The sequence below is a fragment of the Trachypithecus francoisi genome, unplaced genomic scaffold (assembly GCF_009764315.1).
Source record: "Trachypithecus francoisi isolate TF-2019V2 unplaced genomic scaffold, Tfra_2.0 Lachesis_group19, whole genome shotgun sequence".
Lineage (NCBI taxonomy): Eukaryota > Metazoa > Chordata > Mammalia > Primates > Cercopithecidae > Trachypithecus > Trachypithecus francoisi.
The window spans coordinates 32,539,194-32,561,426 of record NW_022681464.1 but is presented as its reverse complement, the minus strand read 5'-3'; the positions used below and the strand labels follow the sequence as shown (position 1 = coordinate 32,561,426).

General features: G+C 44.6%; 1 protein-coding gene across 5 annotated transcripts in view; it reads right to left on the bottom strand.

Annotated features, from left to right (window-relative positions):
• TMEM241 (transmembrane protein 241) overlaps positions 1 to 22,233 on the bottom strand; it is a 146,906-nt gene that overhangs the window by 112,459 nt on the left and 12,214 nt on the right. For 4 of the 5 annotated variants that reach the window (XM_033178136.1, XM_033178138.1, XM_033178137.1 and 1 more), the window contains exon 3: positions 19,362 to 19,439. In XM_033178136.1, coding sequence (XP_033034027.1) covers positions 19,362 to 19,439 — 78 coding nt within the window. Of the gene's footprint in view, positions 1 to 19,361; positions 19,440 to 20,753; positions 20,847 to 22,233 lie in introns of those variants that run through there. The other variant, XM_033178140.1, reaches the window with a different exon arrangement.

Sequence of the window (22,233 nt, the reverse complement as noted above, 5' to 3'; positions counted from 1 at the left end):
ATAGATTGTTTCAGCAAAAGATGATTCCCTAGGCCAGGTGCAGTAGCTCACACCTATAATCCCAGCACTTTGGGAGGCTAAAATGGGAGGATAACTTGAGGCTGGGAGTTTCAGACCAGTCTGGGCAACACAGCAAGCCTGTCACTACAAAAAATTTAAAAATTCAGCTGAGTGTGGTGGGTTGAGACTGTAGTCTCAGCTACTCAGGAGGCTAAGGTGGGAGAATCGTTTGAGCCCAGGAGGTCAAGGTTGCAGTGAACCATGATCATGCCATTGCTCTCCAGCCTGGGCAGCAGGGGTAAGACCTTGTCTCTTAAAAAAATACATAAAAATAGGCCAGGAGCAGTGACTCACAGCTGTAATCCCAGCACTTTGGGAGGCCAAGATGGGCAGATCACAAGGTCAGGAGGTTGAGACCAGCCTGGCCAATATGGTGAAACCCTGTCTCTACTAAAAATACAAAAATTAGCTGGGTGTGGTGGCCGGCGCCTGTAGTCCCAGCTACTCAGGAGGCTGAGGCAGGAGAATCACTTGGATCCGGGAGGTGGAGGTTGCAGTGAGCCAAAATCATGCCACTGCACTTCAGCCTGGGTGACAGAGTGAGACTCCATCTCAAAAGAATAAAAAATAAAAAGAAGATTCCCTGATTTATGTGACTTTCAATTAACCCACCAATAATCTGACTGACAGAGTCAGAAAAGGGAGCTCCTGGATATATTATTAATGTCTCCTCCACCCCTCAAATACACTGAGTCACACAGGTGGGAACTGTGTTTTGTTCATATAAAATAAATGAAAACACTACATTGATAACTGTTATAAAGGAGACTAAAGGACTATGCTATACCATAAGGGAAACTGACCTAATCAGTGAGAATAGGGAAATCTTACCCATATAAGTAATGTTTGAGATGAAATTCAAAGTTAAACTGGCTACAGGAGAGAGGGTAGAACAGTGCAAGGGATGCGACATTCCAGACATAAACATGGCATGTGCAAAGGCCCCGTGGCAACAGGAAATTGCAGGAAGGCAAGTGTAGCTTGAGTAGATGGAGCAATAAACTCAGGGTAGGGAGGGCATAATATGGTCTAATTTGCATTTTGACAAGGTTGCTCTGGCTACAGTATGGAGAACACGTTGGAACAGGGTTAGGGGTAGTGCATTAAGACAGGAAAAAGTTGAAAAGGCTTGACTGGAGAAAATCATTAATTCAGTCTTGAAAATTATGAATTTGAGATGCTTTTAGGACACCCAGCCAGAGATATCAAGTAGGCAACTGGATCATGGATCCTTTCCTGTCCTTTAGTGAGCAAGAATGCACTGTTAAGTATGTCTTACATTTGGTTTTACTGTATTTCCTTATCCTTCAGTTTTGAGAATAAAATATACAAGACAGGCGGATCATGAGGTCAGGAGATTGAGACCATCCTGGCCAACATGGTGAAACCCATCTCTACTAAAAATACAAAAATTAGCTGGGCATGCTGGCTTGTGCCTGTAGTCCCAGCTGCTCGGGAGGCTCAGGCAGGAGAATCTCTTGAATCTGGAAGGCAGAGATTGCAGTGAGCCGAGACTGCCACCGCACTCCAGCCTGGCGACAGAGCAAGACTTCCTCTCAAGTAAAAAATAAATAAATAAATACACACAACATTTTCTTCAACATAAGGTCTCCCTTTAGTTTATTATTACAGCAATAAGAGCCTTCTGTGGCTTGGAAAGATGCTGTCACAAACCTATTCTTCATTGCTATGGTGTGAATCTGCGTCCCCTCAAAAGTCATATGTTGAAGTCCTAACCTCCAAAGTGATGGTACTAGGACGTGGTGTCTTGTGGGAAGTGATTATGCCATAAGGGCAGAGCCTTCATGAATGGGATTAGTGTCCCTATAAAACAGCCTCAGGCAAGGCGCGGTGGCTCACGCCTGTAATCCCAGCACTTTGGGAGGCCGAGGCGGGTGGATCACGAGCTCAGGAGACCAAGACCATCCTGGCCAACATGGTGAAACCCATCTGTACTAAAAATACAAAAATTAGCTGGGCGTGGTGGCCTGTGCCTGTAGTCCCAGCTACTTGGGAGGCTGAGACAGGAGAATCGCTTGAACTCAGGAGGCTTGCAGTGGGCTGAGTAGAGGTTTCAGCGAGCCGAGATCACGCCATTGCACTCCAGCCTGGCGACAGAGTGAGACTCCCTCTCAAAAAAAAAAAAAAAAGGCCAGGCACAGTGGCTCACACTGGTAATTCCAGCACTCCCAGCACTCTGGGAGGCTGAGGCAGGTGGATTACAAGGTCAAGAGATAGAGACCATCCTGGCCAACATGGTGAAACCCCATCTCTACTAAAAACCCAAAAATTAGCTGGGCGTGGTGGCCCGTGCCTGTAGTCCCAGCTACTCAGGAGGCTGAGGCAGGAGAATTCATGGAACCCAGGAGGCAGAGGTTGTAGTGAGCTGAGATCGTGATACTGCACTCCAGCCTGGGCAACAGAGCAAGACTCCATCTCAAAAAAAAAAAAAAAAAAAAAAAAAATTTCCAGGTCCAAGGGAGTTTGTTCACCTCTTGAACCAAGTGAGGACGCAGCTGGAAGGCACCTCCTATGAATCAGAAAAGTGGGCCCTCACCAGTCATCAAATCTGCTGGTGCCCTGATCTTGGACTTCACAGCCTCTAGAGCTGTGATAAATAAATTTCTGTTGTTTATTTATTTATTTATTTGAGATGGAGTCTCGCTCTGTCACCCTGGCTGGAGTGCAATGGCACAAACTTGGCTCACTGCAACCTCTGCCTCCCGGGTCCAAGTGATTCTCCTGCCTCAGCCTCCTGAGTAGCTAGGATTACAGGTGTCCACCACACCTGGCTGATGTTTGTATTTTTTAGTAGAGACGGGGTTTCACCATGTTGGTCAGGCTGATTTCAAACTCCTGACCTCAAGTGATCCGCCTGCCTTGGCCTCCCAAAATGCTGGGATTACAGGCGTGAGCCACCACATCCGGCCAATTTCTGTTGTTTATAAGCCAGCTGGTCTATGGCATTTTGTTACAGAAGCCCAAATGAACTAAAACACTCGTTAACTCATTAATATTCATTAAGCACCCACTATATTCCAATCTTCTAGTCAATGAAGACACAGCTCTTAATATGACAGACCAAGTCCAGCGGGAGACTTAGGCACTAAACAGACTGTAGTAGTCATGGGAGGAGAGAGAGGGGTGTGGGGGAAGGAGAGAGAAAGCCTGTTGCAATGGCCGACAGCTCCACGTCCATAATTTGAAGAACTGTTGACGCTTACTCCTGCTGCTCAGGAATAAGGATTTGGATCTCTGGCTTTACAGGTTTCCACAACTGTTATTGTGCTGTCACCATCCAGTGGGGTCAGACCTTTCACCAGTTAGTTACCTGGTATGTATAAAATCCATGACAACTAAGACTTCCCTACTTTTCCAGGTAGTATCGAGATAAGGTAAAGACGTGAGCTACAAGTGTAGCGCTGCTTTGTGCTTTTGTCATCTGAAATATGTTTTAAAATCATTTCTTCAGGAAGAAATGAAGCTACAACTTTAAAATCCTAGTTAGTTCTGCTGTACCTAAGGATTATTTTGTAGGGAGATACGGCAACAAGTGATACAACTCAAACCTGATTCTGGGTACTACAGAGTATAATCTTATAACATTTACATGGTTATCCGAATCTTTTGAAATTATAGTTTTCTTGCTCCCAAGGAACTGCCAGCAATTTGCAGATTAACTTCAGCCAATAGCTCTATGAGACAGAGAAACTTCACACGTTTCCCTGGGCTGGGCTATGTTCTCAGTTCTAGTGTAAGCCAGGTCATGTAGGGGTGGCGGCGGGAAGGATGTACATAGTCCAGGGCAAATGGTTTCATAGAGTGGAAAGAATGTGACCTTTATAGTGTTACAGCAGATAAGGAGGCCATTAGCCTGATCCTGTCTCTGCACTAGAGGCTCCTAAGTAAGCAGACCACACCCAAACTTGGATGCATCTCTTGTAACTGACTGAAAAAGAAAAACCAAAACTGAGCCTCAACCAATTACAGTCAACCAACCAACTGGTTAAAAATCAGGGACCTCCCACTGAACTATACCCAAAGAAAGCCAATGCCTAGCTATAGCCAATTATGTAGTATCTTTATTTCCACATTCAGCTACTTCAGCTATAAAAGCTCACAGCCAGGCTGCTGCAGTAGAGTTCTCTAAGCCTCCTCTGGTTGTGAATGCTGCCTGAGTCATGAATTGTTGTTTGACCAAATAATCTCTGTTAAATTTATTTTGTCTAAAGTTTTTCTTGTCTTTATTTATTTAGGGATAGGGTCTCACTCTGTTGCCAGGCTGGAGTGCAGTGTGCCATCACGGCTCACTGCAGCCTCAACCTCCCAGGCTCAAGTCATTCTCCCACCTCAGGCCTCCTAAGTAGCTGAGACCACAGGTGCACGCCACCATGCCATGCTAATTACCTTATTTTATTTTTGTAGAGACAGTGTCTCCCTGTATTTCTCAGGCTGGTCTCGAACTCCTGGCCTCAAACAGCTCTCCCACTTCAGCCTCCCAAAGTGCTGAGATTAATAGGCATGAGCCACTGTGCCCAGCCTAAAGTTTTCCTTTTAATGTGGTCAGGCAAAACTGGATCCATATCCATAGTCTGCAACGAGAACTCACCTTTTTCATTTATCAAATGGGGATAATAATGTTCAGAAGGATTCTGAGAAGATAAGAGAATGAATATACAGTATTTGGGGGCAGGGCACGGCACATTAAAAACAACCACCTCCTCAATAAATGTTGTCCTTCTGGCTTTTCTACACATCAGTGAAAGGACAGAAACCATCAAGGAAGACTGAGAGATCTGCCTACATAAAATGCAACAGCTAAAAACACCATAAAGAAAATCAACAGAAAATTAACAAACCAGGAAAAAACATTGGCAACATATGAAACAAGCTGGAGTTTAATATCCTTAATGTATGATACATCAACAAGAAAAAAAAAAAATCAGCTCTCCAAAAAAAAAGTCACTGGACAAAAACAGGTAATTCTGTCTGTCTGTCTGTCTCTTTCTCTCTCTCATACACACACACACAAGAAATATAAATGGCCAATAAACATATGAAAAATTATCCAACTTCCCTAATGATAAAAGAAATTTAAATTAAATAATTTTGAATTAAAGATACATCAGGCTTTGCCCAAGAAACTAGCAATTTTTAAAAGTTATATCCAATAGAGGGGATGATGAAACCAACACTGCTGTGAGATACAGACTGGTATCTTCCCGTAAGGTATGTACGTACTACTTGGCTGCATTTATCAAAAGCCTCAATATGCATACTTTTTGAGCCAGAAAATTCACTTCCATGACTTTATCCTTGGATATGAGTAAAGTTACCTACAATAAGGTTTTCATTTACAAGTGGAAATAAAACACACTCTGGCCTCATTGCTGGTCAGCAAATATGCCAAGCACCTCAGGGTTGGCTACTGTTTCCTCTGCCAGGAACCCTCTTCTGGCAAATTACCTGCATGGCCCGTTCTCTCACAGACTCAGATATCTGCCTGAAAGTTATTTTATCTGTGAGTCCTTCTTACCCACTCTATATAAAATAACCCCCAGTCCCCTGGCCTGTGACACACACACACACACACACACACACACACACCCCTAACCTCTTACTTGGCTATATTCTCTACATGTACCATGATTGACACATTATGCACTTATAGTTTCATGTGTTTATTGTCTCTCTACCTCAACTAGAACGTCAGCTCCACAAGGGCAACAATCTTTGTTTTGCTCCCTGCACATCTCCAGCACCAAGAACAATGCCTGGCATATGGCAGACACTCAAATATTTGCAGAATGACTCTCCAAGCATTACTTTGGTAACTTAAAACATTTTTTTGTCTTCTCTCTCTAGATTGTTACAAGAGGAAAACAACAGCAACAAAATCCAACTATGACCATAACTGACATTTCTTCCTTTTCTCTAGCCCTTTAGAGACTTTGCTCTGAACAGAATTGTTGGTGTTGACAGCTACTCGGTTTTCAAGGGCAGGAATAAAAGCAAAAAATGCCTACATCCCACACCTGTCTCTCTGAAATGGCCCTAATGGGGAATTCTAACAATTTCAAATTCAATAAACATTTATTAACAATCATGTTGTAACCTAGAACTGTGACAACAACTAACTGCATTAAAAAACACACATATTTTCCTTTAATAGACATGAACTTAAACTTAGAATCTTGGAATAGAGGTAGTTATTGTGCTTTCTATATCTTATCTCTCTTTTACTTATTAAAAAGTAGTACCTGGCTGGGCGCAGAGGCTCACAGGTTTAATTCCAACACTTCGGAAGGCCAAGGCGGGCGGATCACCTGAGGTCAGGAGTTCCAGACCAGACTGGCCAACATAGGGAAATCCTGTTTCTACTATAAATACAAAAATTAGCCGGGCATGGTGGTGGGCACCTGTAATTCCAGCTACTTGGGAAGCTGAGGCAGGAGAATTGCTTGAACCCAGGAGGCGGAGGTTGAAGTTAGCCAAGACTGTGCCACTGCACTCCAGTCTGGGCAACAAGAGTGAAACTCCATCTCAAAAAGAAAAAAAAGAAAAAAAGTAGTATCTATCTATCCCAGAAATTTTTGAAAATACAGATAGTCAAGGAAAAGATTACAATTACAATGTTACTCCCCACAGGAAACCACTGTTAATACCTTACTATATGTCCTTCCAATCAGTGTCTATATGCACACATATGAACACTCAACAAAAACGGGATGCTATTGTACACATTGTTTACAACCTGCTTCACATCTTTCCATGGCAAAAAAGTCATCCCCAATTTATCAATAATTGAATACCAGCCCTACTGCTGGACATTTAAGCTAATCCTACATTTTTACTATTCTAATACTGTGTGCTTACCCTTAAATATACAGTTGGCCCTCTGTATCCATGGATTCAATCAATCACAGATCAAAAATATTAGGAAAAAGGACGGGCAAGGTGGTTTACGCCCTGTAATCCCAGCAGTTTGGGAGGCCGAGGCAGAGGATCACCTGAGGTCAGGAGTTCGAGATCAGCCTGGCCAACCTATAGTAAAACCCTGTCTTGACTAAAAAAAATGCAAAAATTAGCTGGGCATGGTGGCACATGCTTGTAGTCCCGGTTACTTGGGAAGCTGAGGCAGGAGAATGGCTTGAACCCAGGAGGTGGAGGCTGCAGTGAGCCGAAATCACACAGCTGCATTCCAGCCAGGGCGACAGAGCAAGACTCCGTCTCTAAAAATTAAATAAATAAATAAATAAATAAATAAATAAGTATTTTAAAAAAGGATGGTTGCATCTGTATTGAACATGGACAGACCTCTCTCTTGTCATTATTCTCTAAACAATACAGCATAACAACTATTGACTCGCATTTACGTTGTAATCTAGAGATGATTTAACATGTATGGGAGGACATGTGTAGATTATGTGCAAATACTGTGCTGTTTTATATCAGGGACTTTAGCATCTGGAAATGTTGTTATCTGAGAGGGATCCCAGAACCAGTCCCCCACAAATATCAAGGGTCAACTGTATTCTTGTCTCATATTCATGGTGTTTTTGCGACATGCAGGATAAATTCCCTGAAGCGGAAACGTTATTAAAAGATAAGTGCATTAAAGTTCGTAACTTGGGGCTGGGTATAGTGGCTCATGCCTATAATCCCAGCACTTTGGAAGGCCGAAATGGGCAGATCACCTGAGGTCAGGAGTTCAAGACCAGCCTGGCCAACATGGTGAAACCCCATCTCTACTAAAAATACAAAAATTAGCCAGGCATCATGGCGGGTGCCTGTAATCCCAGCTACTCAGGAGGCTGAGGCACGACAATTGCTTGAACCTGAGACGCAGAGGCTGCAGTGGGCCAAGATCGCACCACTGCACTCCAGGCTGGGCAACACAGTGAGACTCCATCTCAAAAAGAGAATGAAAAAAGTTCATAACTGGGTACCAAATCACCTTCCAGAGAGGTTGTAATGACCTGCCCTCCTTTATAGATCTAATGCTGTCTGATTCTAGGATAGCCAGAGGCCTGAACATTAGAAACAAACTAGGCACATGCAACTAATGCAACAACTCGCCACCTCTAATTCTTCAGCTGATGCCATCTGGGCCTCCTGTGCTGGTTTATTCTTTCATTGTCCTGTTGGCCCACAAAGGAGGCAAGATGGAATTAAATCCTGAGAAGGTCCTGGTGGGATCTCAGGTGCCTGTGGTGTGCGGGCCTCTAGGGAGCTACTGAGCTACAGAAGAAGGGAAGGGAAGGGAAGGGAGAGGGAAGGGAAGGGAGAGGGAAGGGAAGGGAGAGGGAAGGGAAGGGAGAGGGAAGGCAGAGGGAAAGGAAAGGAAGGGAAGGGAAGGGAAGAGAGAGAGAAAGAAGAAAGACAGAAAAGAAGAGAAAGGAAAGAAAGGAAAGAAAGGAAAGAAAGGAAAGAAAGGAAAGAAAGGAAAGAAAGGAAAGAAAGGAAAGAAAGGAAAGAAAGGAAAGAAAGGAAAGAAAGGAAAGAAAGAAAAAGAAAGAAAAGAAAAGAAAAAGAAAAGAAAAGAAAAGAAAAGAAAGAGTGTGTGCTGTAGGGTCTCCCAACAACTCCTAGCCACAAAGACTGCAGACCTTACCATGTTGAAGGACTATTTGCCAAGGGGTCTAATTTGAAAACTGTGGTAATAGATGATCTTTCTTAACTATTAATAAGCACAACTATTGCATCTTGTTTGAATCATGGGCCTGTTTTTTGTTTCCATGCACACTCTATCATCCCTAAGAACCCTGATGAACAAAGCATTTTACAAGAAGCTAACAAAAGTCTGTTGGCACAGTTTACAAAACTGTTGTTATTGAGATGAAGGCTAATTAAATTAAATTACTTGTTTTTCAAATAGAGCATGCATTATTGAGAGAACATCTGCTCCCTGAAAACAATTTGCAGTTTAGCTCTTCGTGGGTGCTGAAAAGGCTCCTGAAGCTGAATTTTTGAAAATTCTATGTTACACTGACACCTAGTGGATCATAAAATAGTTTCCAAACATGAAAATAAGACAGCAAAAGGCCAGGCATGGTGGCTTATGCCTGTAATCCTAACATTTTGGGAGGCCGAGGCAGGAGAGGATCACTTGAGGTCAGGAGTTCGAGGTCAGCCTGGCCAACATGGTGAAACCCCATCTCTACTAAAAATACGAAATTAGCCAGGCCTGGTGGTACGCACCTGTAATCCCAGCTACTTGGGAGGCTGAGGCAGGAGGATCCCTTGAACTCAGGTGGAGGTTGCAGAGCCAAGAACATGCCACTGTACTCCAGCCTGGGCAACAGAGCAAGACTCTGTCTCAAAAAACAAACAACAAAAAGAAACCAAGGCTCATGTTGACTACTGGCATTGCCTAAAATACTAATACCTTACAAATGTAAAGTCAGTGTTTTCTTTAAAGTTGGAAAGGACTTCTGCATATTACATCACTAATTATAGAACACCTCTAGATTTCTTTTTTTTTGGTCCACTACTGGTGACTATGCTCGTCAGTCTTATTGCCCCCTTTCTCCCTTCTTCTCACTTTCTTTAGACTTTTCTCTTTCATTCTTTACTCTTCCTCCTGACTCAGAGAGGATCACATTCCCTTCACAAAGTCCAGCCCTAATGTTTCTTGAACCCAAGAGCCCCGTGATGATAGTTTCTCATGGAGCATAATTTAGATGTGGAGTCAAAGAACTATGGCCCTAGACCAAACCCCACCTGCTGCCTGTTTTTGAAAATAGCATTTTATTGGCACACTGTCACACCCGACCGTTTAGGTATTGTCTATGGCTATTTTTATGCTCTAACAGCAGAGCTGAGTAGCTGCAGCAGAGACAGTAGAGCCCGCAAGGCTAAGATATTTACTCCTGGCACATCTGTTGGCCCAATTTAGAATAAGGCAGCCTGAGTCCCAACCTCTGGACCTTACTAGTTGTGGTGCTCAAGGCTTCACACACGAGGCAGTGCCCTGGGCTACACACAAAGGACCACATGACCATTGGGTTTCTGTAAAGTGCCCCCCGCTTTTTTTTTTTTTTTAAGAGATAGGGTCTCACTATGTTGCCCAGGTTGGTCTCAAACTTCTGGGCTCAAGTGATCTTCCTGCCTCAGACTCCCAAAATGCTGGGATTATAGGCGTGAGCCACTGTGCCCAGCCTCAAGCTCCATTTCTCAAGGCACTTTCATCACTGGCTCTTCCTAGCTCTCTGACCGTGCAGAATCATAACTTCTTCCCACTTCATGTTTCATTTTTTCTGGTCCAAGATTCTCAACACGTAATCTAGTTCATGCTGAAATGGAAATCTTCAGTAAGGTTCTGACAATCCCTAAAGCCCAGTAAGAGCTTCAAAGAAACCAGTCTACAGCTCCCAACACCACAATGTTTGAAAGGCCACTGCTCTGCTCTCCTTCCCCACCAGGCAGTCAGGCTTTGACCCTGCAGCAGTGTCAGGGGCTGTTACCCTGTACCCTCCACTGTCTGGGCAGTCGCCTCCTCCAGCACCACCTTATCTACCTCACCCCTTCCTGGGAGGACCAAGGCTAGATGTGTCACTGGGTGAGCCTCAGGAGATGGACTACAGGAAACGCACAGAACAGAGGCAATGTTAGTATAAAAAAATAGAGTTGGCTGGGTGTGGTGACTCACACCTGTAATCCCAGTACTTTGGGAGGCCAAGGTGGGTGGGTAGATCACCTGAGGTCAGGAGTTTGAGACCAGCCCGGCCAACATGGTGAAATCCCGTCTCTACAAAAAATACAAAAAAAAAAAAAAAAAAAAAAAAAAAAAAGCCAGGCATGGTGATGTGCGCCTGTAGCCCCAGCTACTTGGGAGACTGAGGCAGGAGAATTGCTTGAACCTGGGAGGCGGAGGATGCAGTGAGCCAAGATCAACCCACTGCACTTCAGCCTGGGCAACAGAGGGAGGCTCCGTCTCAAAAAAAAAAAAAAAAAAAAAAAAAAAAGGGCCGGGCGCAGTGGCTCATGCCTGTAATCCCAGCACTTTGGGAGGCTGAGGCAGGTGGATCACGAGGTCAGGAGTTCAAGAGCAGCCCCTAGCCAAGATGGTGAAACCCCGTGTCTACTGAAAATACAAAAATTAGCCAGGCACGGTGGCAGGAGCTGGTAATCCCAGCTACCCGGTAGGCTGAGGCAGGAGAATCGCTTGAACCTGGGGGCAGAGGTTGCAATGAGCCGAGATCAAGCCACTACACTTGAGCCTGGGCAACAGCGTGAGAAAGAAAAGTAAAGCAAAGCAAAGCAAAGAAGGAAGGGGAAGGAAAGAAGGAAGGGAGGGAGGGAAGGAGAGACAGAAAAGAAAAGAAAAGAAAAGAAAAGAAAGAAAAAAGAAAAAGGAAAGGAAAGGAAAAGAAAGGAAGAAAGAAAGAAGTAGAGTTGGGGTGGGGTGCGGTGGCTCACGCCTATAGTCCCAGCACTTTGGGAGGCCTAGGTGGGTGGATCACCTGAGGTCAGGAGTTCAAGAGCAGCCAGACCAACATAGCGAAACCCCGTATCTTCTAAAAGTACAAAAATAAGCCAGGTGTGGTGGTGCCCGTCTGTAATCCCAGCTTCCTGGGGGGCTGAGGCAAGAGAGTCACTTGAACTCAGAAGGCTCGTGAGCCAAGATCACGCCACTGCACTCCAGGTTGGGTGACAGAGCAAGACTCCATCTCGAAAAAAAAAAAAAAAAGTACAGCCAGACACAATGGCACACACCTGTAGTCCCAGCTACTTCAGAAACAGATGGGGAGGATTACCTGAGCCCAGGAGTTTGAGGCCGTCATGGACAACATAGCAAGATCCCATCTCTAAAATAAATAAATAAATAAATAAATAAATAAATAAATAAAATGTATGGCCAGGCATGGTGCCTCATGCCTGTAATCCCAGCACTTTGAGAGGCCATCAGGAGAACTGCTTGAGGTCAGGAGTTTGAGACCTACCTGGGTAACATAGTGAGATGCCATCTCTACAAAAATTTTAAAAATTAGCCAGGCATGATGGCTCACACCTATAGTTTCAGCTACTCAGGAGGCTGAGGCAGGAGGATCTCCTAAGCCTAGAAGTCGGAGGCTACAGTGAGCCATGACTGTACCACTGTACTCAAGCCTGGGCAACAGAGCAAGACTCTGTGTCTAAATAAATAATTTTTAAAAAATAAATACAACGTGGACCCTAAATGATTGGTTAACTGTTCATTTCTTTATAAACAGTGCTAAGTTAATTTGGAGGTTTTATCAAAGATACTTGTTATGGTTCTCTAGCAAAGACTCTTGATGAAAAATTAAGGGATGTGGCTTCTGTTTCATCTCAGAAATTTCTGGTCACAAAGGTATTGTAGCATAAAATTTTTAACTTAGAATTTCTCATCTTTGAAAGCTTGAGAGTTCAAACTTTGCTCTCTTACTTATGCCAGATGAAAAGTGGCAAGCAGGTTAACCTGTAGCCTGGCAATACAGGAATTATAGGACTGCGTCTGAAGTCGCCAATGAAATTACACCTGAACCTGCCTTCTGCAATGGTTCCAGAATCAAAAAAAGAATGCCATGGTCTCATGGTGCTAACAGATGTCCAGTCAGATAAAACAGGTCACAACGTTCTTTTAGAACCACTTTTTGCAAATACAGGAAGCCTTTAGCAAAGGACTTCAGCATCTGCTGGAAAAATTGCTTCAATGTTCTGCAATGGCTTGGCAACCAGTAACTGCCATGTATTGACAAGTTTATGGCTGTACAACAGTGCTATCTGTCCCAAGACAGACGGTTACAAGAGCCTCGTCCAAGACTAGGTGGCAACAACCAGTCACCAGGCAAACACCTAGGCAAGAGAATGACCCCATAAGGTTGCTATGTAGAGCCAATACTGGCAGTCACAGGAGATACGGCCTCTTTGCAATATAAGAAATGTGTTGGTTGGGCACGGTGGCTCATGCCTATAATCCCAGCACTTTGGGAGGCCGAGGCAGGCGGATCACCCGAAGTCAGGAGTTCGAGACCAGCCTGACCGACATGGTGAAACCACATCTCTACTAAAAATACAAAAAAATTTAACTGGGCATGGCGGTAGGTGCCTGTAATCCCAGCTACTCAGGAGGCTGAGGCAGGAGAATTGCTTAAACTGGGGAGGCAGAGGTTGATGTGAGCCGAGATCGTGCCATTGCCCTCCAGCTTGGGTGATGAGAGCAAAACTCCATCTCAAGAAAAAGAAAAAAAAAGAAAAAAGAAAAAAGAAATGTGTTGCCAGGTCCTGAGGCTCATTTGACATATGAGAGGGAATGGGGTCCTCTTTGAGCTCCAGGTTAGAAGGGCAATCTAAATGAGTTCTCCACGGCCTGTGCTGCCCAGTCCTAACTTAGGGACCCACTCTCCAGCCCCACCATTACAATCCCCACCCCACAGTAGCCTCTGGGACTCCAAACTGTCTTCCTGATATTTCCATGTTTAGAAAAGCCAAATCTCTGTCATCTCTGCATTCATAGTTACTCAATAAAACTGGGTTTCACTTCCCTAATGACATAATCAGAAAACCAAGCCCAGGAGGAAACAGTAGCCACAGCAAATACAAACTCAGCCCAGCACACACGAAAGAACGTGGGTGCTGGATCTTACTGCTAAACATCTGGTAGCGCTCCTTCGCCAAGGGCCATGGCAACTGGAAATCCTGAGCTGTACCAGCAGTTACAAGATCCACCAAAAACCCAGATATGGAGATCTTTGACGAAAAGTTTAATGGAGCTATGGGTGGCTGTGAATACACCTACCTACAGGAGACACAGGTGAAAAGACTTCTATGGTGTTTAGCTAGGAGCTAAAAAGAAGATGTGATCACGGATATTCCGAGATAGGTAGAACCCAGCAGCACACTGTCAAGTCCAAGGGTAAGTGTCTAGTGGGTTTCAAACTTCTACAGTCAAAGGACCACTTCTTCCAGGGAAGCAATCTTGAGAATCTTCAGCCAGTTCTGCTAGTCATTACCAGCCCTTCAAAATATCAATTAGAAGGCTGGGCACAGTGGCCTGTAATCCCAGCACTTTGGGAGGCTGAAGGAGTAGGACTGCTTGAGGTCAGGAGTTAGAGATCTGGCCGGGCGCGGTGGCTCAAGCCTGTAATCCCAGCACTTTGGGAGGCCGAGACGGGCGGATCACGAGGTCAGTAGATCGAGACCATCCTGGCTAACACGGTGAAACCCCGTCTCTACTAAAAAAAAAATATACAAAAAATTAGCCGGGCGAGATGGCGGGCGCCTGTAGTCCCAGCTACTCGGGAGGCTGAGGCGAGAGAATGGCATAAACCCGGGAGGCGGAGCTTGCAGTGAGCTGAGATCCGGCCACTGCACTCCAGCCTGGGTGACAGAGCGAGACTCCGTCTCAAAAAAAAAAAAAAAAAAAAAAAAAAAAGAGATCAGCCTGGGCAATATTGCAAACCCCCATCTCTACAGAAAATTAAACAATTGGCCGGGCGTGGTAGTGCACACTTGTAGTCCCAGTCACTTGGGAAACTGAGGTGGGAGGATAGCTTGAGCCCAGAAGAAGTTTAAGGCTGCAGAGAACTAAGATTGAGCCACTGCACTCCAGCCTGGGCGACAGAGCAAGACCTTACCTCAAAAAACAAAAATATGGAGAATTCTATCAACAGATAAATGCATAAACAAAACGTGATGAATACATATGGACATTGTTCAGCCTTCACAAGGAATGAAATTCTGATTCCTGCTATAACATGCATGAAACTTGAAAACATTAATGCTAAGTAAAACAAGTCAGACACCAAAGAACAAATATTGTACAACTCAGTGTATACAAGGTACCCAGAATAGGCAAATTCATAGACAAAGAAAGTAGAACAGGAGCAATTGCGGGGGGAGAATGGGAAGATACCATTTAATGGGTACAGAGGTTACGTTTGGAATGACGAAAAAGTTCTGGACAAAAATAGTTATGATGATTGTACAATATTGTGACTATAACCAATGCCAATGAAATGTACACTTAAAATGGTTAAAATGGGAAATCTTATGTTATACATATTTTATTAATAACACAATAAACAAAAATTTTTTTCAAGTGAAAAATGGCATTGCTTTTAAGAAAATATGAGTAAGTTAATTTTTAAAGATGGCTATTAATAAGTAAATAATTTACATCAGAAATTATGTGATAATTAGAATCAGCAAGGAAGACTCATGTTGATCTGCACCAGTGGTCCCCAGGTCATAATGTGATAGCCAAGTCCCTCATTCTGGCCCAAGCTCCTGCTTCTTCGAACGAATATATTTACCCATTTGGAGCTAGGGTCCTTCAGTATTTAAATATTGCAGCTATCGCAGGCCTTGTGAATTCTGTATCCCTATTTGTTTAAATGAAGCCCAATTCTTTTTTTTTTTTTTTTTTTTTTGAGACGGAGTCTCGCTCTGTCGCCCAGGCTGGAGTGCAGGGGCCGGATCTCAGCTCACTGCAAGCTCCGCCTTCCGGGTTCACGCCATTCTCCTGCCTCAGCCTCCCGAGTAGCTGGGACTACAGGCGCCCGCCACCTCGCCCGGCTAGTTTTTTGTACTTTTTAGTAGAGACGGGGTTTCACCGTGTTAGCCAGGATGGTCTCGATCTCCTAACCTCGTGATCCGCCCGTCTCGGCCTCCCAAAGTGCTGGGATTACAGGCTTGAGCCACCGCGCCCGGCCTGAAGCCCAATTCTTACTGAACTATCCACCATAACAATGGAGTATTTAGTAAGACTTGTGCTTAATATAAATATAGAATCCCAAAAGTATCTTTATTTCATCCAATTAAGGATACTATACCATGAAAATGCAAAATTGTGACTTAATGAACTTCTCCTTTGGATTAGCTAAGCATATTGTGTGGAATATTCCTTCTGGATATGCATTATGATATAATATGGTCAGGTACATTAATGTACACCTATGTTCCCAGGATCTCTCCTTCATAAAACTTCTTAATACTAGTTTTTTGTTCTCTGGTTTTAAATTTTCAGGAGAAGCCAAAATTATTATTCTTTTTTCTTTTTTCTTCTTTTGAGACAGGGTCTCACTCTGTCACCCAGGCTGGAGTGCAGTGGCATGATCTCAGCTCATTGCAACCTCTGCCTCCCTGGCTCAAGCGATTCTCCTGCCTCAGCCTCCCAAGTAGCCATGCTGGGCTCATTTTTATATTTTGAGTAGACAGGGGGTTTCACCATGTTGGCCAGGCTGGTCACCTCAAGTGATCTTCCTGCCTCAGCCTCCCTAAGTGCTGGGATTATAGGCATGAGCCACCACACCTGGTCGAAAAGCCAAAATTATTAATATTACCCTGAACATGTTCTCAAATCTTCTCCAGAGTGCCAAACAAAGGAGTGACTTAACAATTAAGCAGTTAATCTGATTAATGGAGAAGCTGGGCAGAGTCATCACAAGATGAATGACTTGGCCTGCTCATTCAGCTGGGATGTTTACTTTATTCATATTAACCTTAACTTAGTTTTCTTTTCACTTTGTGCATCATTTCAGGATGGGAAGAATGTTCTCAAAGAATCAGGAGGATATCTAGGTGAGGCAGGAGCAGATAACCAATTCGGATTACAGTTTTGGCTAGATAATGTTATCGTCTTTAAAATTTTTTTTCTTTTTTTTTTTTTTTTGAGGCGGAGTTTCGCTCTGTCTCCCAAGCTGGAGTGCAGTGGTGCAATCACTGCCTCCTGGGTTCAAGTGATTCTCCTGCTTCAGCTGGAATTACAGGCATGCGCCACCACACCTGGCTAATTGTGTATTTTTATTACAGATGGGGTTTCACCATGTTGGTCAGGCTGGTCTCGAACTCCTGACCTCAAGTGATACACCTGCCTCGGCCTCCCAAAGTGCTGGGATAACAGGTGTGAGCCACTGCACTCGGCCTAAATTTCTTTTCTTTTTTTTTTTTTTTTTGAGGTGGAGTCTCGCTCTGTCACCCGGACTGGAGTGCAGTGGCCAGATCTCAGCTCACTGCAAGCTCTGCCTCCCGGGTTTACGCCATTCTCCTGCCTCAGCCTCCCGAGTAGCTGGGACTACAGGCGCCCGCCACCTCGCCCAGCTAGTTTTTGTATTTTTAGTAGAGACGGGGTTTCACCGTGTTAGCCAGGATGGTCTCGATCTCCTGACCTCGTGATCCGCCCGTCTCGGCCTCCCAAAGTGCTGGGATTACAGGCTTGAGCCACCGCGCCCGGCCCTAAATTTCTTTTAAACATATTTAAAAGGCTGTTTTAATAGAATCATAACAACTAACGTATTGTGTGATCTGGATTGGACCCCGGACTAGAATTTTGGAGTGGAGGGCTATAAAGGACACCATTGAGATAACTGGCAAAATATGGTCTTTAAGTGGGATAACAGTATTGTATCAATGTTAATATCGCCCCGATTTTGATAATTTTATTGCAGTCTTGTAAGAGAATGTCCTTGCTCTTAGGAAAAATACCCTAAAAAATTCAGAAGTAAAGAAAAGAGACATGCCGGGCGCGGTGGCTCAAGCCTGTAATCCCAGCACTTTGGGAGGCCGAGACGGGCGGATCACGAGGTCAGGAGATCGAGACCATCCTGGCTAACACGGTGAAACCCCGTCTCTACTAAAAAATACAAAAAAAATTAGCCGGGCGAGGTGGCGGGCGCCTGTAGTCCCAGCTACTCGGGAGGCTGAGGCAGGAGAATGGCGTGAACCCGGAGGCGGAGCTTGCAGTGAGCTGAGATCTGGCCACAGCACTCCAGCCTGGGCGGCAGAGCGAGACTCCGTCTCAAAAAAAAAAAAAAAAAAAAAAAAAAAAAGAAAAGAGACATTTCCTGTCAAATCTACAACTTACTTTCAAAAAGTTCAGGAAAAAAAAAGTTTATATATTTATATATGTATGTATGCATACACATATACATATATGCACAGTACATCAAGAGAAAATGATAAGAAAGGCGTGACAAAATAAGGGAATTGCCGGGCACGGTGGCTCACACCTGTAAATCCCAGCACTTTGGGAGGCCGAGGTGGGCGGATCACCTGAGGTCAGGAGTTTGAGACCAGCCTGACCAACATGGAGAAATCTCATCTCTACTAAAAATACAAAATTAGCCAGGCATGGTGACTGGTGCCTGTAATCCCAGCTACTCGGGAAGCTGAGGCAGGACAATCGCTTGAACCCAAGAGGCAGAGGTTGCGGTGAGTTGAGATTGTGCCATTGCACTCTAGCCTGGGCAACAAGAGCAAAACTCCATCTCAAAATAATAATAATCATCATAAGGAAATCTGAGTAATGGGTAGAGGAGTTCATTATATCATTCTAACTTTTCTATAGGTAAGAATTTTTTTTGAGGCACAGTCTCCTGCTGTGGCTCAGGCTGGAGTGCTGTGGTGTAATTATGGCAAACTACAGCCTTGACCTCCCAGGCTCAGGTGATCCTCCCTCCTCAGTCTCCCGAGTAGCAGGGAACACAGGCACGCACCATACCTGGTTAATATTTTTCTTATTATTTTTGTAGAGGTGGGGTCTCCCTATGTTGTCCAGGCTGGTCTCAAACTCTTGAGCTCAAGTGATCTTCCTGCCTTGGTTTCCCAAAGTGCTGGGATTACAGGCATGAGCCACCATGCCCAGCCAGAAATAATTTAAAATAAGAAATTTACTAAAAAAATGTTTTAAGCTAATATAATTTCATTCATCATATCCTATGATCTCAAACAAAGCAAAACTAATTTGACATTATAAAATACGTATCTCAATTAACTTTTTCCCCACACTACATCAATGTATCAGGTAATACTATATTAGTGGCATTATTACCCAGGAAAATACTATTCGAATTTTATCTGAAAACAAAATCACTAAACCTCACAGTTAGAAGGGAACTAAGAGAGCAAACAACTCAAACAAACCTCTGTGTAGGCCAGGCATAGTGGCTCACGCCTGTAATCCTAGCATTTTGGGAGGTCAAGGCAGGTGAATCACTTGAGGTCAGGAGTTCAAGACCAGCCTGGTCAACATGGTGAAACCCCGTCTCTACTAAAAATACAAAAATTAGCCGGGCATGGTGGTGTGCGCCTGTAATCCCAGCTACTCGGGAGGCTGGGGCACGAGAATTGCTTGAACCTGGGGGGCGGAGGTTGCAGTAAGCCAAGATCATGCCACTGCACCCCAGCCTGGGAGACAGAGCAAGACTCTGTCTCAAAAATAAATAAATAAGTAAATAAATAAACCTCCGTGTTTCCAGTGTAACATCATATGAAATTATACAATATCAAAAGGAAGCAGAGTATGAATCATGCATGAGTCCAGCACAGAGAGGTTCTACCTTGAACTGCTGTTGATCTCTACCCAGCCCAGTTTCCAGGACACATGAAGCAAAAGTCCACCAATGAGTGTCTGCCACCTGGAAAGGACAAGAGGCAATGTGAATTTCATAGAGTGCTACAGTCCCCAACACCATCCAGCCCCAGCAGATCTGCTGACTGACACAAAGAGACACGTTCAACTCTGTTTACTACTCTTTTCTCCCACTCTCTCCCAATTATCCCATTTCTCAGACTTTCTTTCTCAATCTCTACTATTCCCTTGAGTCCAGCTGTCCAGCAAGTACTGACATTGACATTCTTCTCCTCTTGTTTTCTTTTTTTTTTTTTTTTTTGAGATGGAGTTTCGCTCCGTCACCCAGGCTGGAGTACAATGGTGCAATCTTGGCTCACTGCAAGCCCCGCCTCCCACGTTCAAGCGATTCTCCTGCCTCTGCCTCCTGAGTAGCTGGGGCTATAGGCGCGTGCCACCACACCTGGCTAATTTTTTGTATTTTTAGTAGAGACGGAGTTTTATCCTGTTAGCAAGGGTGGTCTCGATCTCCTGACCTCAAGATCCACCTGCCTTAGCCTCCCAAAGTGCTGGCATTACAGGTGTGAGCCACCACGCCTGGCCTCTTCTCCTCTTATTCTAGACTTTTCCTGAACGGCCTCGCTCATAGTCACTGCTTCTCCCACTGCCTCTACTTTGATGATTCCCAAATCCCCATTCTCACCTGGACGCTGCCACAATGATCTCCCACAAGCTCTCAATGATTATTATTATTGTTATTATTGTTATTATTCATAGGTTTGGGGGTATATTTGCAGGTTTGTTACATGGATATAGTAAGCAAAGGTGAGATTTGGGCTTCCAGTGTCCATCAACTGAATAGTATACATTGTGCCCAATAGACACCGTTTCAACCCTCAGCCCCCTCCCATCCTCCCTGCCAAGCTCCCAGTGATAACATGCCTAAATCATCACCCTGAACCTCTCCCTCAAATCATCCTCCCTATTCCTAATCAGCCAAACCAGAAACCTAGGTGGCATTCCACCTCACCTCTTCGGCCTTCACCTCCCTCGTCTAAGCACAATATCCTACTGATTTTATTTATCCCCATAACAGCATTCAAATCTGAAGTCTTCCCTCCCCACCAACCCTCCTGCCTCCGTCTCAATTCAGGCTCTCATCATCTCATGCCTGGCTCACAGCATTAGTCCCTTAACTGGTACCCCTCTTCCAAGGTTGCCCCCCAACCATTCTTTACTTTGCAGCCAAAGGGTTTGTCCTAAAATGCGAATTTAATTGTACTACTTGCTTGTTTTAAAAACATGATTCTTCCTGGTGCCATAGGCAGCAACCCTCAGCCTCTTTTCTGCCTACAACACACTCCTAGGTCATGAAGCTCACCTGAGACACACAGCCCCCAGCATGCACAGTGCAGGGGCAGCACAGGTCACAAACACCCCTCCCCCTCCCAATGCAGAAAGCACATCAGAATGCCAAATGAGTGAGAGGGACAGTTGCTTGCTCTAATTGCTTTTTTATTTTACTTGAGTCATTCATAAATTTCAAAACCTTGTTTTTCAAGATAAATGACTTGAGACACCTCACCTCGGAAGTGACTGTGACCACCACACACCCATGTGTTGTGACATCACGGTGGAGAACTCTGGCCTAAAGGACAAAGTCACTTGGATGTGACACAGAAAGTCCTTTGGGACTTGCACCCGCCCCTCTCCAGGGTTAGCTCTTGTCTGTTTGCTGTGTGCAGCCACATTCCAGCCACACCGGATGGCCCACAGCCTTGGGAACATGCCAGGTCATGTCATACTTCTAGGAGTCCAGGTGTGCCATCTTCTTGCCCCATAATGTTCTTCCCATCTCTTTGTCTGTGGTGAACACCTGCTCAGCCTATAACACCCAGTTTGCATATATCCTGTGTGAAGTTTCACTGACCCAGCCAAGCAGAACACACTAAATGTGGGTCCTGCCTTCAAACAGTTTGGTCTAGCACAGTGATTCTCAACCAGGCAATCTTCCCCTCCAGGGGACATTTGGCAGTGTCTAGACAAATGTTTGGTTGTCACAGCTGGGGAGAGGAGCAGAAGGTATGCCACTGGAATCTAGCCAGTAGAAGCCAGGGATGCTGCTAAACATCCTACAACGTGCAGGGCCGTCCCCACTGCAAAGAATCATCCAACTCAAAATATCAGTGCTGGAATGTCATTCCAAGGTTGAGAAACCCCGAACTAGTGAAAGTAAGGTAATGGATCAATAATTACAACAAAGTGCGTGAAGCCCTAAAAGGAAGTGTACCAGGTACTATAAGCCACTCTATTGAAGGAAACTAACCTAGTCTAGTGAGTGGGTAAGACTTCCTAGAGAGAATAAATTTGTGCAAAAACCCGAATCACGTTCAAAGCAGAAGATCCAGAAGGGACAAAGGCTCAGAAGTGAGAGAGACAATGGCTTCATTCAAAGCTTCTTGGAGAAGTTCAATTGGTCTGGACCCTAGCACTGGAACATTGGAGAGAGGGTAGCAAGAGCTGACCCTGGAGAGCAGGGGTTGATCCTAAAGGACCACGTCAATCATAAGGAGCTGGGACTTCAAACTGGGGACTCAATGAAGGCTTCCAGGCATGGGAGTGACCCCGTCCCATTTACATTTGGGGAAGCTCCCTCTCTTTACAAGGGAGGGAATGTTTCTGAGAAGCAAGACTAGGGGCAAAGAAGTAAGTTAGGAGTTTTTACAGTAATTGGAGAGAAGACAGTGGCTTGGCAAGGGGCAAGATGGACGAAGAAAGTGGGCAGATTCTGAAGATGTCTAGGAGGCCCTGGTGGTTAACCGGATGTTGAGGATGAAGGAGACAAAGGAAACAAGAATCAC